Below are 15,486 nucleotides of genomic sequence, written 5' to 3'. Positions count from 1 at the left end.
CTAAGTTTGAGCCTCCAACGTGTGAGACGGGAATTAGGTTCCTTTAAATTCATGACCCATTGAAGGGGCCTATGATCAGTTATAATTTTAAACTTGCGGCCAAAAAGGTAAGGACGGAAATATTTCGTTGCCCAGACAATTGCTAATAATTCCTTCTCAATCGTACTATAATTAATTTCGCTACTATTAAGTGTACGTGAAGCGTACGCAATTGGTTTATCGGAACCAACGGGGCCTTGCGAGAGTACAGCACCGATGGCTAAATTCGACGCATCAGTCGTAAGAATAAATTCTTTATTGAAATCAGGATACTGGAGAATTGGATCGTTCATTAATAATGTTTTACACCTATCGAAACATTCAATGTAATCTTTAGAAAATGTTATCTTTGAACCCTTTTTTAAGCATTGTGTCATGGGCTTCGTGATTTTAGCGAAATCTGGTATGAATTTCCGATAATAACCTAATAGACCTAGAAATCGTTTAATATCGGTTGGAGTTTTCGGAAGGGGATACTTTTGGATGGCAGATATCTTATCTGGGTTAGGTTTTATCCCATCTTTGCTAATAATGTGACCTAGATACGCGGTTTCGAGTTTAAGAAATTCCGATTTATCCATTTGTATTTTAAAGTTGGATTCACGCAATTTCTGAAACACTTTCCCAAGATTAATGATATGCTCCTGTAAAGAAGTGCTAAATACTATTATATCATCTAGGTAGACTAGGCAAATAGAATTTTGCAATTCTCTCAGTACATTATCCATTACTCTTTGAAAAGTAGACGGACTATTCTTTAGACCCATGGGCATTCTTAAGAATTCAAAATGACCATGTTCTACACTAAAAGCGGTTTTTGGAATGTCAGCTGGGTTCATTTCTACTTGATAAAACCCACTTGCTAAATCTAACGTTGTGAAGTATTGACAGTTACCCAATTTATGTAAGACATCTGTAATATTAGGAATCGGATATTTGTCATCCAAAGTTTTCTCATTTAACTTTCTAAAATCAACAACTAAACGCCATTTAACTTTGCCGGATGCATCTGCCTTTTTAGGTACCACCCAAATAGGAGAGCTCCATGCTGAATCTGATGGTCTAATAATACCCTGTTCTAACATCTTACTTATCTGATTCTGTACTTCCTGTCTATGAATAAATGGATAGCGATAACTTTTCGTATAAACCGGTATTTCATCCTTAGTTCTAATAGAATGCTTAATTTTATTCGTAAATGTTAAGGTTTCTCCTTCTATATAAAATACATCCGCATACTGTGAACATAATGACTCTAAATTTAAACGTTCCTCATTATTTAAGTGATCAGTACGCAAGCGAGATAATACCTGTTTCACACGGTCGGACGAACGTTTGGTGCGCGTGCACTCGTTATTATAAACCTCGGCACATACTGGTCGATCCATTGAAAAAATTACGTCATTACGGGTTGGATTAGAAATTTCCACGATAGCGCGATTGCTTTTCGCCTTCGTTAAACATTCAGAAATATGACAATTACATATAATTTGTTCCGGTATAATAGCGTCTCCATTCTCAACATCTATAGGTAATCTAACTAATTTACTACTTCCTGCGGGTATGACGTCCTCATAAAGATTAGCGTTCCGTGAGTCATATACTAATAACCGATTCGTAGCATTGCAAGTATTTAAAGTTTTAGTTTTATAATTAATTGATGCTTCCCATTTATCTAACAAATCTGAACCTATTAAGCCGTCGAAATAATTGTGAAATTTATAAACGAAAAATGTAATATCGTCAGGGTCATTAAATTCAGGAAAACTAGGTAATGTTATAGAATAATTACTACGAGTTACAGCATGAACATTACTTACTTCAAAGGGGTCATAATTAAGAGTAACGTCAGGAAAATATCTCTGTACTGCATCAGGGCTAAGAAAAGATTGGTTAGCTCCAGTATCAATTAACAATTTAAGTGGAGGATTATGAATTTGAATATAAGGAAGTTGACGTTGCGTGTGTAGATTTAATTCTATTTTGGTTTTTCTAATTTTGGTGGATTCTGAAAATCCTGATCGTGTTCTGAACGTACGTCACACGTTTCATCAGAATTTCCAGGTGCGTCTGTCTGTTCGTAATGTACATAAGGTTCATATTCCGTACAGTAATATTCATTATTATAATAGTTATCCTCATAAGGATAAAAATCGGTACAGTAATATTCTTCGTTATCTATATATTCATTATGATTCATCTCCCTAGTCTTAAAGTAATTACTCGGGGGTGGATTACCAAATTTTGACCAATCATGAGCGCGTGCAAAAGGTGTTGGTGGTAAAGTCTTTGTAACGTAATGGCTAACGCCACTCATAGGATGCGGTTTCGGTTGCGCGGGATGTTTAGGCTGTAATCTGAACGTATTGCTCTGCGGGTTATAGTTAGGGGGTGCAGCGCGGAAAATTTGCATAGTACGAGTAGGACGTGCTGGTCCCTGTGGTTGATTAAAATTTCGATTAAAATTTGGTGGCTTAAATTGCGGTCTGAACGAATGTAAAGGCTGTAGTTTAGAAGAGATAGGTTCACTAAAATCATTATGTCTATAAAACGGTTCATTCGAGTACGGCATTCTAAAGGGTACGTGGGGTTTCTTATCAAAAGTTTCATTACGTTGTTGAAGGTATAAAGTGCTTTGTTCTTCATTCACGTATTCTAATGCTTTTTCAATGGTTGCGGGGCGCATGCAACGTATACGTGAGCCTAACGGATCTCGTAGGCCACGTAGGAAAGCCTGTAGTGTTAATTTTTGATACAGGTCCCTTTTTGCCTCACGAGTAGTAACGACTGTTTCATGTAATGCTATATACGTCATTATAGTACTAAAAAGATGTTGACATTTTTCGTAAAACTCTTGAGGAGAGCTACGACCTTGCGTTAATAAGGCTAAATCGTTATAAAGGGCGGTCTCATCTCTATGGTCAGAAAAGTTATTAACTAATACGCTTTTGATACCGTGCCAAGTAGTAGGTATACCGTTTGCATTAATAACTCGGGCTGCAGGCCCAGTGATTTTATTTAAAATACCATTACATAACGCGGCAGTTTTTAAAGTATTTCCGGGATCTTTTTCTATAAATTCCTCAGCCAATTGGTCACTTAAATGTATAAATCTTGTTAAAACGTTAACATTACCATCGAATTCTGGCAAAAGCCTAAGTGCATTAAAAATTTTATCCAAATCTGACATTTTAGATATCTGTATTTCCTATACTTATAATATAAAATATATTAAATTTAATTAAATTTATTTACTTCGTTAAACTAATATAAAAAAAATAATAATCTTTACCTAATTAATATATCTGAATTATGAAATGAATTAATTCGCAAAATTTGAAAATTAATTAATTCGTAATTAATTAATATTTAAACTTATTAATCTTTTATCAACCTAATATCTATATTTGAATTTTACAATTTGATTTTGTAAAATTCGAAAATTATTTCGCGATGAATTAATATTTTAAACCTACGCGCTACAGTTCCTCGGTTCCCGTGAATGGGTAATCTAGGAAAACTTACAAATCTAGGAATGGCAAGTCACTAAGAGAATTAGTGTACTTACAGGATTTTCATTTCGGCCTTTCTTGCAGTATCAATGTTCGGATACCCTTCGCGTTGCGGCGGCCAATAGATGTAGGTTCTTGGTCCCCGTCGTCGTCCCTCCGATGGAATGGCAATTCTCGATGCTTGTAGTTTCGCGTTCCGAGAGACGGCTCTCGAGGATCATCCTACCGGCTGCGCCAATTATATCGACCGGCCCGCGAAGGCGCAAAAAAAACCGAAATTTACTTTAAATTATTTATTGTAAAAAAAATTACATAATAAATTACTCCTAACTTAACCTACGTCCCTCCCGTTCGATGTTAGAACTAAGAGTGCTCGTCCTCCTCGGCGGGGCAGCTGCAGCGTCGCGGTGGCGATGATTGCCGCAACACTCTCTGGAAGCGCAGGTGTGCGCGATGTCGCAATTCCTAACAGGTGCAGCTTCTTGGGTGGCCCCATGCATCCTCTAATCTTATATGTAGGTACATAACATACGTGTGTGTTACGATATTGCACAAATAATACAAAGAATACGGAAAAGTGCAAAGGAATAACTTTTCATCAGTTTAGTAACTAGATAATAATTTTTAAAACTTAGTTAGAGCAAAATTTTTGGCGGGCGACATTTTGTCATAGATTAAAAATTTAAGATATGACATTGGGCATGAAATAAGTGTTGTTAGTAATAATTGCTGGCGTATATTTTTATAGTATAAAATAATAATTTTACATATTTAGAAAAGCATAGACTGGTTGTTAATTGAAAAAAGGTGAAATCATGAAATATGAAAATCAATTAGTTATTCAATCACCAATTTTTTTTTGTTAATTGATTTTAATCAAGTTTTTAATTGATATTGTATAAGCTACTGACTTGAACGTATAATTGAATTATTATTTATTTATCTGCACTAATATTATAAAGAGGAAAACTTTGTTTGTTTGATTGATTGTAATTAATAGGCTCATAAACTACTGGACCGATTTTGATGAAAGGAGAATGCCCATTTTTGGTACTGGTTTTTCTCATGCTTCAAGACAACAATACTATTAAAAAAAATCTCGGCAATTTAGAGGCCTTCTTACCATCGGAAAATATATTTTGAACAGGGAATGTTTTGTAAAACCTAATAAGACATGTAATTGTTTAGATCCGTTTTTATAGATTTAGTGTCCATTACCGGTTACCACGGTAACCAAGCGGTAACTTATTACATTTACTATGGTAAATAGCTAAATGTATTAATATCGATTATTGTTTTCATTGAATTACAAAAAAAATCAATTAACATAAAATCACTCTTTAAGGTATTGTTTATACACTGTAGGTTGTTTTAACAAAGATAGTGAAGTAAAATAATATAAATATGTATATATAAAAAAAATATTATTATGACATAGCTTGGTAGGTAACCAGTTATTTCTTATTTGTTTCTTTCGTCGAATATGTAGTGAAAAAATGATTCAAACAACAACAACAACATGTAAACCGAATAAAAACTCAATTGGCATTTTTTTAAGTATATATTTAGGTTTTCTTGAAATCCGTCCCGGAAGATTTCTGGTGCCTACCTACACTAGCCGATGAACAGATAGACTTTGTCTGAAAGCTCTACGCATAGATTAAAATATGTTAATTGAAAAATAACCTTTGGACGATAAAATGTTACCGATCACACATAAACCTAACTAAATCGGGGTTATTTAAGTTTTGAGGTTATTTCACATTTTTCTCAATATCTTGAAAACCCCTGTTTTTATCACAAAAAAATCAATTGGTAAAAATCTTTTGAATATCGAAGAACCCTCCAAAACCACTCTGGCATTGACGCAACACTGTACTGTGGTCCATACTTTCATGGGCATTCTCCTTTGGCACAGACAATCTTAAGACCCTGAGAAAGAACATAGGCTACTTTTTATTGCGAAATATGTGCCACGGGCGAAGCCGGGGCGGACCGCTATTTCAGAGATAAGTAATTAATATTTTTTCTATTCAAGGTTTCCATGTCTGGGCCGTGAAAAAAGGGAAAAATTATTTTTTTTCTAAAAAAGGCTCAATTTGTAAGGAATAAAACTTCCCATAGCCCTGACTGAACCTAAAACGTAACTATTTACATCATCCTATATTATATGCCAGATATTGTTAGCCCCGCGTAGTAAAGTCAGTTTATACCTAAAATAAATATTAAGTAAGTACAAAGAAAATTTCAAGTCAACGTGCATGTAAGGAGTGGCACCCAATAAAATAGACAGAATAAAACAAAGTGTCGCTTCTATAGCGGTGAGTCAGTGACATCGCATAATCTATGACTGTCTAGCCGTCATTCGCGCGCCCCGCGCCGCCGCGCTTGGCGCACAGATTTTGTTCGTGGTGTCTGCTCCATATTAATATTATCTCAATGATTGTATTACGCTCCATTTATTACAACGAAATCTTTTATTGTATCCACAAATTATAATTTCAGATTTTGTTTGTGACACAAGATTTTATAGATTACAGTTTTGAGATGTGTTTGAGATGGTTTTTACTGGTAATATCAATCTAGTGGAATTATTAATGCGTGATTCCGAGTTTTAATGACTCACACGTTATCACACTCACGATTTCTAGTTCAATCTATGACATCAAAATTTGGCGGCAAGTCTATATTGTACTTTTGTAAAGTGAATGTAAAGTTAGCTTCGTAGCAAATGTAATAATTTATTGACACTATATTTCTGATTATACATTATAGAGGATAGTCGTAGAATGGTCGTAGATATACCTATTATTATTTCTAGCGGAAAAATAAAGATTATTGAAGTCATCAATAATTATTATTAGTTACCTGCACATGTAGGGGTCCCGCAAATATAAGGATCTTTCAAAGAATCTGAAAAAAACAAAATATATGCAACATTCTGAAAAATATTATGTACTTACCTAACTAGTTAGTTGGATAAAAAAGTTAATTTATTTCCGAAAGTTTCAAGCAAACAAAAAATATTCAAACAAACAAACAAACAAACAAAAATACTTTATTGTGCACCACAGAGAAAAGTACAAGTAAGGACACAATACATTGTTAATAAAAGAGCACAACAGGCGGTCTTATCGCTCAGACAGCGATCTCTTCCAGACAACCTGGTGGACAAGGAGACGCAGTGCAAAAGTAATAAAAAATACAAATAAATTCATAGGTTTGTACAAAAATTCAATGTGGAATTTTTGTACAAACCTATGAATTTACCTGAACAAGCCTAACCAAACAAATGAAAAAATATAGGTAGAAAATATTTACAAGTGGCATAAATCTCTAGAAAGTAGGAAATAAATCGAGTATGTGAAACAAAAATTATTGAAAATACGTAGAAATGCAAAATGTAACTACGAGAGATTGTAAATCCCGCGTGAACGTAAAATGGGAACGATTGAGTATTGAAAACCGCCGACATGGAATAATAACTACGGCTACTAACATAATAAAATGATGCATGTATTTTCGAATACTTTGATTCTGGATATACATTTATTTATAACTAGCTTCCGCCCGCGACTCCGTCCACGCGGAAAAAATAAGTTTTTTTTTCCGGGATAAAAAGTATCCTATTTTATGCCCAGGATAATAAGGTATAATTATACCAAGTTTCATCGAAATCGAACCGTTAGTTTTCACGTGATGCCTGAACATACAGACAGACAGACAGACAAAAATTTTTTTAATCACGTATTTGGGCTTGGTATCGATCCAGTAACACCCCCTGCTATTTATTTTTTCAATATTTTCAATGTACAGAATTGACCCTTCTACAGATTTATTATATGTATAGATTGTAATACAATGAAATACTGAAAATTATTTGTACCAATTTAGCTTCCACTATTTGGTAGCTGCCTATTTATTTTGAACTAGCTGTTTCCCGCAGCTTCGCCTGCGTGGAAAAGACAAATTTGCATGATACTAACTTTCATCCCCTATTTTACGAATACTATTGATGAATTTTCTAAAATCCTTTCTTAGGGGACGCCTACGTTTTGACATCTACCTGCATGCCAAATTTCAGCCCGATACGTCTATATAGATACTTGGTAGGTAGGTATAATAATATCTCGCTGAACGTTATTTACCTACACGAATATTATAAAATATAGAAAAGCGAGACAGTAAAATAGGTAATACATAATATTTTAATTTTTAACTAAGTTAGTTTGAAACAGTTGCTATATATTATCAATATTATTTAATGAGATCAATTTTCAGCAAAGCTAGCGTTTAGCTACTATTATGTATTCTGTGGCAAAGCTTTAAATTCTTAGAATTATTCGTTATCTTTTAAAACATTTGATGTGACGTTCCATGGAAAAATGACATAAGCATATTGATAACGTATAGTTGAATCATGAATGAAACAATAGTATGATACGCTTACACATAAATATTAGGTATCTACTGGATGGTAAGTAGTAGGAATAAATTCAAATATGTTTTCCTGTATATAATCATTATTTTCAACTAAAAACTAAACTAAACATAATAGTAGGGGAGCCCAGGATGCTAAATGTGGATTTACTCGAGCGTCACGGGAACCTATTAGAATTGGTAGATTAGACCATAGCGAGAAAAAAAGGTCCTATAATGTTTTCACTTTTAGCGGTGGGGAAGGGTTTTTTGATTTTTTTTAATTTAAAAAAGAAAAAAAATGGCTTGGAAATACTCAAGCGCGTTAGATATTGATATTTTGCATGCTCCAGGACGTCACTGAAAAAAAGTATACGTTAATCTGACGATTAAAGTGGCGATTTAATCGCTATGAAGAAAGGGTAAAAAATTAAAGTAACTAATATTATTCGAGCGCGTCAGATTAATATCTGGGGGGGTTAATTACAATAGAGGTATAAGAAGTCCCCATTTCGCTAATCTGACGATTCGAGCTCAACCTTAGGGAATTATGGATTATTCAAATTTTCCAGCGGGGCCCCTGAGCGCACCCACCAACCATAACTGCTCATATTGACTAGAGGTACTAATGAATAGCTAAGGTACCGTCCCTTATAGTAATCTGACGCGCTCGAGTAAATCCCAAAATCCCCTCTTGGGTTCCCCTACTATAATACGAATGATTTACCCTAAAGATTTAAGTACTAACTACATATTTTCTAAATGTACATTTTTGAATGTGCACTATATGTCGCATTTGAATAATTAGGTAGGTACCTACCTACTTTGAAAATTAAAGTGGGTGACTATTTATATTTAATTACTTACTTGCTTATATTATTTACCTATCTATTATTGCTTTTAATTTTATCTTATATCGGACTAAGGACGCTTGGGTTTGAAAATAATTAAAGATGAATTGATATAGGGGTCAATTACGGAAGTATTTCATTACGTCTTAACGTTTTGAGTGCTCTTATTTTTATCAGAAATAACCCGTCAAGTGTGTCTTGTTTAGTGCTCATGAGGAGGTTCTAAATATAATGTTATATATTTCGATCGAATTATTTATATAATCATGCCTAATAAGTTAAATAATACAGATCTTTTTACAGATTTTTTTTAATTGTAAAAGAAATAAGCTGATTTATAATCCATACTATTCCATGTTTTGTTAGCAAAGTAAAGAAACAGTTACATATTCAAAAATTCACATTAAACAATAAGATACTTACCGTCAAACGCGACGCTGCGCACTATTTTTTTTTCAAAATCCCGCGCGTTTTAGCTCTCTCGTTTAATAGCCAAAATTAAATATTTTTTTTAAATAGGATAGGCGGTCCGCAGGCATATTTTGAATATGTGTGCATGTCTCTTATACATTGAGGTATTATCGGAAATTTTTCTTATTACAATTTTACTTAAAGTATACTTATTTTCGTGCATTTTCTAAAAGATGTCCGCAAAATGGACGCGAATAGGCAGGTGGACGCGAACAGGCGCAATGACCCTACGCATCAAAATGTTCGTCAGAAAGTGTCAAAAAGCCAAGCAATTGGTGAAACTAAATTAATAATTTGAAACAATAATTGAAAGCTCTACAAGTCACAAGCCGTGGTGGAAGATAATAGGTAGGTTTGTAGGTATATTTTATATATATTTTCATAAACGGACCTCCCATGACCCCTGCTTTAAACCGAATTCAGGTCCTTGTGATTTTATCGTTTACGCACTGACTATTCAAGATTCAAGGAGACCCTTCTAACCTATTTTGCTCGCTATGTAATATATGGGCAAGCTATGAATATTATTATCGTGGGCAATTTTAGGTCTTTAGCTTTCTTACTAATATATAAATGCGAAAGTTTGTGAGGATGTGTATGTGTGTGTTTGTTACTCTTTCACACAAGTACTACTAGCCCGATTACAATGAAATTTAGCACACATATAGAGGGTAACTTGGATTAACACATAGGATAGGTTTTATCCCGGAAATCTCACGGGAATGGGAACTATGCGGGTTTTTTTTGAATACGCGAGCGAAGCCGCGGGCGGACATCTAGTATCGTATTAAAGAGCGTCACTTCAAGAGACATAATCGAAATACATATAAATAAAGACAAAACACAAATTGTTTCACTATTTTTCAACTGGAAACCTCAAAAGTATAACAGTTTGATGAATATTGCTTCAGGTTTTGTTGATAAACTACTTTGGAACTACTATCAACCATAATAGGGTATCTGAAACGCTATCATGTGTAATAATACCGAACAATAAGCAACTAAACTTCTACTCATTATCTAATATCTATTCGCAAAGACAAGTTTTACCCATGAGCAACTTTAATGCTATAAACTTTAGCTAATTGAGATAACTTTCAATAAGTTCTTAGAGAAGCACCTTTGAAAACGATAACGATTTTCATCACTAAGTTTAAATATCTTTATGTCAAAATAATTTGTGTCCTTGACGCCGTTCGCGAATAGTTTTCGAATAATAGTTTTACTAAAACCAATATTTCTCTTAAAAAAGTAAAATTTGTTGCTGTAGCCCTGTAGGTAAAGTTTACTTAGATTCGGCACTTTTCCAAGGAGTGTTCATTGCTAAAACTTGAATCGGACATGACTGCCTGTAAAAGGCCTGTAATAATTGCACTACATAGAAAAAGATACATAATATAATTTAATAAATACTTACAGTATAATTTAGAAATAAATAATAATGCTTGTTTTTTTTGGGCGTAGGTAAGTATCATAGGTACGTAACTATGATTTGTTATTAACGTGCTATCAATCTCGATATACTTATATATTATTATATCCTGTTTATGTTTTATATAAACAGGATGTAATATATAGCTTTAAAATTATATTTAATGAATGTAATCAGAAGGGTGTTTCGTCACCGTGTGGACCCATACACTGTGTATCCTTCACCTTCAGTCATTCAGTGACATTGTATCATTGTTTAAGCAGTTCCTAAACGAATGTAACAATTTTCATTTTTAGCGGGAAATTGATTGTTTTGTTTTTAAATTTCAATATCCGTTTGGAGATGTAACTTTTGGCGCACTTGAATACAAAATTAAGTATTTTAATGAATAATGATCTTGAAATAATTATTAAAAAGTAATAAATAATAAAATCTAAGTAGGTATGTAACGTAAAACATAATTATTGGACCTAGGAATGGACTCAATATTATGTTTTGACGAAGATATTAGGACGCCTGTTTCTCAGTATTTTTAAAGTTTATTTTGTATCGAAGATCGAAAAGAGAACGTTTAATTTCAGTGGATAGTGTGTGAATATAGTGTGTGTCTTAGCGAGATGATATTAGGTATATAGCCTATAGCCTTCCTTGATAAATGGGCTAACTAACAACGAATTGATTTTTAAAATTGACTCGTAGTTCCCGATATTAGCGCGTTCAAACAAACAAACAAACTCTTCAGCTTTATAATATTAGTATAGATTCTACATAACACATGCAATACAATTTCTTTACGAATATTACAATTATTGATAATATGTATTTCTCTAATTAAAACCAAAGACTAAATTTCACCGTTCAAGTACCTAATGTTTCAATGAAACAGGCCTTTTGATACACTCGTATCAAAATATATTGGAAGTGAATACCTATTTTTAATCACAAAATATTTTCTTGTTAAAATGGGTCGTTAGTAGATAATGATCATAATTATATTTTGGGAAAAGCTGCGGTGGTCGTCAGTCGCTTGTGACAGGAAAATCTGGTTTATAACATTGTGTATACTTATTTATTTAATTGTTCGCATATTTGCAGCGAATTAATTGAGCTTTTGATGATGAAACAACGTTCAATTCTATAGAAAACGTTTTTTATGTTTATCTACTGCTTTAGTTGTAATCTATACTAACTAATATTATAAAGCTGAAGAGTTTGTCTGTTTGAACGTGCTACTTAATCTCAGGAACTACTTTGTCCTATTTGAAAAATTATTTCGGTGTTAGATAGCCCATTCATCAGCATCATCAGGAAGGCTATAGGCTATACATATATCATCACGCTAAGACCTAGGAGCGGAGCCACGCGGGTGAAACCGCGGCGCGCATCTCGTTCGACATAAATATGTACTTAGGTATTTTGAATAGTTCAGGAATGCATAACTGCGTAAATAAAATATGAAGGTATTTAAACAAATACAAGCATGTTTAAATTAGTGTATTTCATTTGAATAATTCGCATAGGTATGTACATGAAGCTTTATAAAATTGAAGTTTATATTGATAATTTGACCTTATTTTATACGAGATAATTTGCATGTGTAAAAACTTAACATTAGTTTGGTACCAACACAGCATGCATATGGGTCTCGTAATTACATAAATATAAGATAAAAAGAAGAAATAAACGTATGCAAGCGTACTCACTGCCCGATCCTTGCACTGCAGCGACACACAAACACAAAAAAGTCACACACAAATACATTTTGGATCACGGATCAACGCATGGTCACACGTTTTGCACAGACTCTAACATAAATCGAAATGAATAAAGTTGCTCCTTATCAACGGGTCATTGGGGTAAAGTAAATAATATTATCGCACAATTATCTCTACCAATAGTTTAGAATAATTTGTAAACGACAAATAACGATAATGATTGAGAGAGGGTACTGACGGGAAGTATGAATGATCGTATTGCGTTTGACAATTGTAATGTGATATTATTGCTTTGCTTTCGTTGCTGGGTCTTGTATGATGAGGTATGAATGTACTGCGTGCTCATTTTAGTTTATCGAAATTTGAGATAGATAATGCTTAATATATTAGTAGGTACACATTGGAAATTTCAGTGCCTTTATGATGCTGCGGATCTGACGATGAATAATTAAAGATACGACGACTATATATTATAATGCCGCTTCATCAGACGATATTATTTTGTACCCAGACATTTACCTACTTAATTAGGTACTCAGATATAAACAAACATTGAACAAATGTAATTTTTTGAATGATGCATTGTTATTCTCAAATATTTTATGCGCTTTTAATAACATCTGTTCAGATTTAAAATAGATAAAGATTGTTAAAAAATTCAAATAACCTTCAATACTAATCGAAACAAAATGCAATCGAAAAATAATAATTTGATCACTCCATTTGTCTTATTTAATGCATTATTTTATTATTAAACTGGATTTATATATGCCAAAGATAAGCCTCATGTGTTTGGATATTATCTTCTATGGTACGATTGATTGCACAATTTAAATATTTTATTTATAACTACGAGTAGAGATTCAATTATATGCCATTGTTATCAATAATTTGACGCTAAGGTCAATCTTCTAACTTATTCGTATTATATAGGTACCTATATATACCTTGAATACATGAACAGCTGTAAGTGATTATTTTGTGGATTATTTTGTATTTATTCCTATTTTACATTGAAGAACACTAGTCTGTAATACAGCTTACATATAATAATTATGTAAAAATTAATCGATTACCTATATATTCATGTTATTAAAATAATTAATAAGCTCAAATTTATTAACGACAGTTTGGATTGATACAAAAAATGACTGTCCTCCTTCACAGAAAATATAAATGCTGGAAGGATTGAATTACTTACATTTTCTATTTAAAAAGTGTTTATGTTTAGTTTTTTAGGTTTTGAAAATATTAAATAACATTAAGGTTAGCTTTCCTTTTGGAATAATATTCTAAAATCTGGTGTTACAAAAGTGAATAAAAGTCAGGGTTGAGATTTAATGAGCAATAACTATTTGCGATTAGAACTAATATATTATAGATACAATATAGGTACATAATGCATATTTACTAAATTAATTAAACTAGATTTATTTTTTTATATTTATTAATAAGGGGGGTTAGGCGGTCAGCGAAAATTCAGCTATTCGGGCCTGAGGTAAGCGGTGAGGGGGTCCGCGTTTAGTATGGAATCAACGTGCTCGAAACTAAAAATCGTAAGCGCCATTCACATTTTTATCAAAAAGTGAATGAAAATATTTAGTATTTTCAAAATCTAAAACAGTCAGGAAATCGACAAGGTAAATACCTATATATTTGTGATTTTATACGAATTATTATCGTAAAATACGGTTGTAATGAGCATTTATATGATATTTTAGAGATAACTTCAGGAATTTTTTTTATCGAGCAAAATTTTTCCAATCGTGTTTTGGAAACAGTCATCCCATCACACATACGTTCTGTAATACATATTAGAAATTCCAGTGCGAAAAAACTTCAATATTTTCAATTATAGCTCATAGAAAACAGTCCATTTTGCCGTGTTCACCTACTAAGGGCCCATAATATTCTAGAAGACTTCACACAACACCATCTAGTGCTAGCTTAATAAAACAATATAATAAAGAACATTACATGTTTAAAATAAATGTTTCTTTAATTATATGGAGACACATATTTATTTGGACAACGTATGGAGTCTGGTTGGATATGATACGGGCTTAGGTATTTCTATAACATAATGTTCCATGTTCGAAATAGATTATTTCAATTTTCAATGCTGTTGTTGCTAATATAGCAGAGCTTAAATTAAGATAAATACTGAATACACAACAATACGTCTACTTGAAGCTTAATACGTTCTACAATGATTTTCCGGCAAACTAATTAGGTATGCTTATAACTCGTGCTGATAATGGAGCGAAACAAAATCGAGAAAGTAGGTAATCAATTTTCAGTCGCATTTTATTTAAATTATTAACTTTTTATTACACCATAAACAATATAACATACTTGGGGTTTTATTTTTAAATTTAGAAATACTATTTTATAAATTTTATTTTCAGCCAGTATTCCTACGTCAATATTCAATAACTTTATTATTAAATCTTGAAGAAAGTGCGAGCTGGATGTATTCAAAAGAAATATTATACTAACATATATTTATATATTTTATGGGGATTTGTTTAGTGATGAAGTTAACCTATATGCATTAACAATAATTGCCAGTAGGTATACGGGCTCTGTTGTTAGTGTGATGTGATGGACAATTAACTAGAATTGACGTAATTTGAACCGTGTGTGTCTAGGTATATCGTTAAATACAGACTGGGTGAGAAATTGGTTGTACTATCTCTTTGATGTTTTGAAGGTATAATAGTATTATATTGTCTGAGCGTATAAGTAAAGATATGTCAAAAGAGATGTAATCGCAACTTACTGATATTTTTATTATAACTTTCTTATTTCCATTCTACTTAAAATTCACATTTCCTTGCGTGATAGCGAAGTAGTTGTGAGGAGCGAAATCTAAACAGATGACAGAGGCATTTGATTTTCTAAAAAAGAAAGGTACTTAGTGATTTTGTAATATTTAAGTTATTATCTAATACATAACTATTAAAATATACTATGGGATGAAAGACGAAGAGAAATCACTGCCAGGTACTGTACATTTTGTATAACTTTTTCGCAACGAAGATTTC

General features: G+C 32.7%; 1 protein-coding gene across 1 annotated transcript in view; it reads right to left on the bottom strand.

Annotated features, from left to right (window-relative positions):
- Nucleotides 1–12,670, bottom strand: part of LOC123703141 (apolipophorins) — a 67,623-nt gene extending 54,953 nt beyond the window's left edge. Inside the window, exons 1-2 of the mRNA XM_045651044.1 lie at nucleotides 12,428–12,670; nucleotides 6,420–6,464 (exon numbers count right to left, since the gene is read on the bottom strand). Coding sequence (XP_045507000.1) covers nucleotides 6,420–6,464; nucleotides 12,428–12,485 — 103 coding nt within the window. The 5' untranslated portion in view covers nucleotides 12,486–12,670. The remainder of the gene's footprint in view (nucleotides 1–6,419; nucleotides 6,465–12,427) is intronic.
- Between the last annotated feature and the right edge of the window lie 2,816 nt (nucleotides 12,671–15,486).

This window comes from Colias croceus, chromosome 25 (genome assembly GCF_905220415.1).
Source record: "Colias croceus chromosome 25, ilColCroc2.1".
In the NCBI taxonomy this organism is placed as follows: domain Eukaryota; kingdom Metazoa; phylum Arthropoda; class Insecta; order Lepidoptera; family Pieridae; genus Colias; species Colias croceus.
The sequence above is the reverse complement of the archived record's forward strand: the minus strand, read 5'-3'. Positions and strand labels throughout refer to the sequence as shown.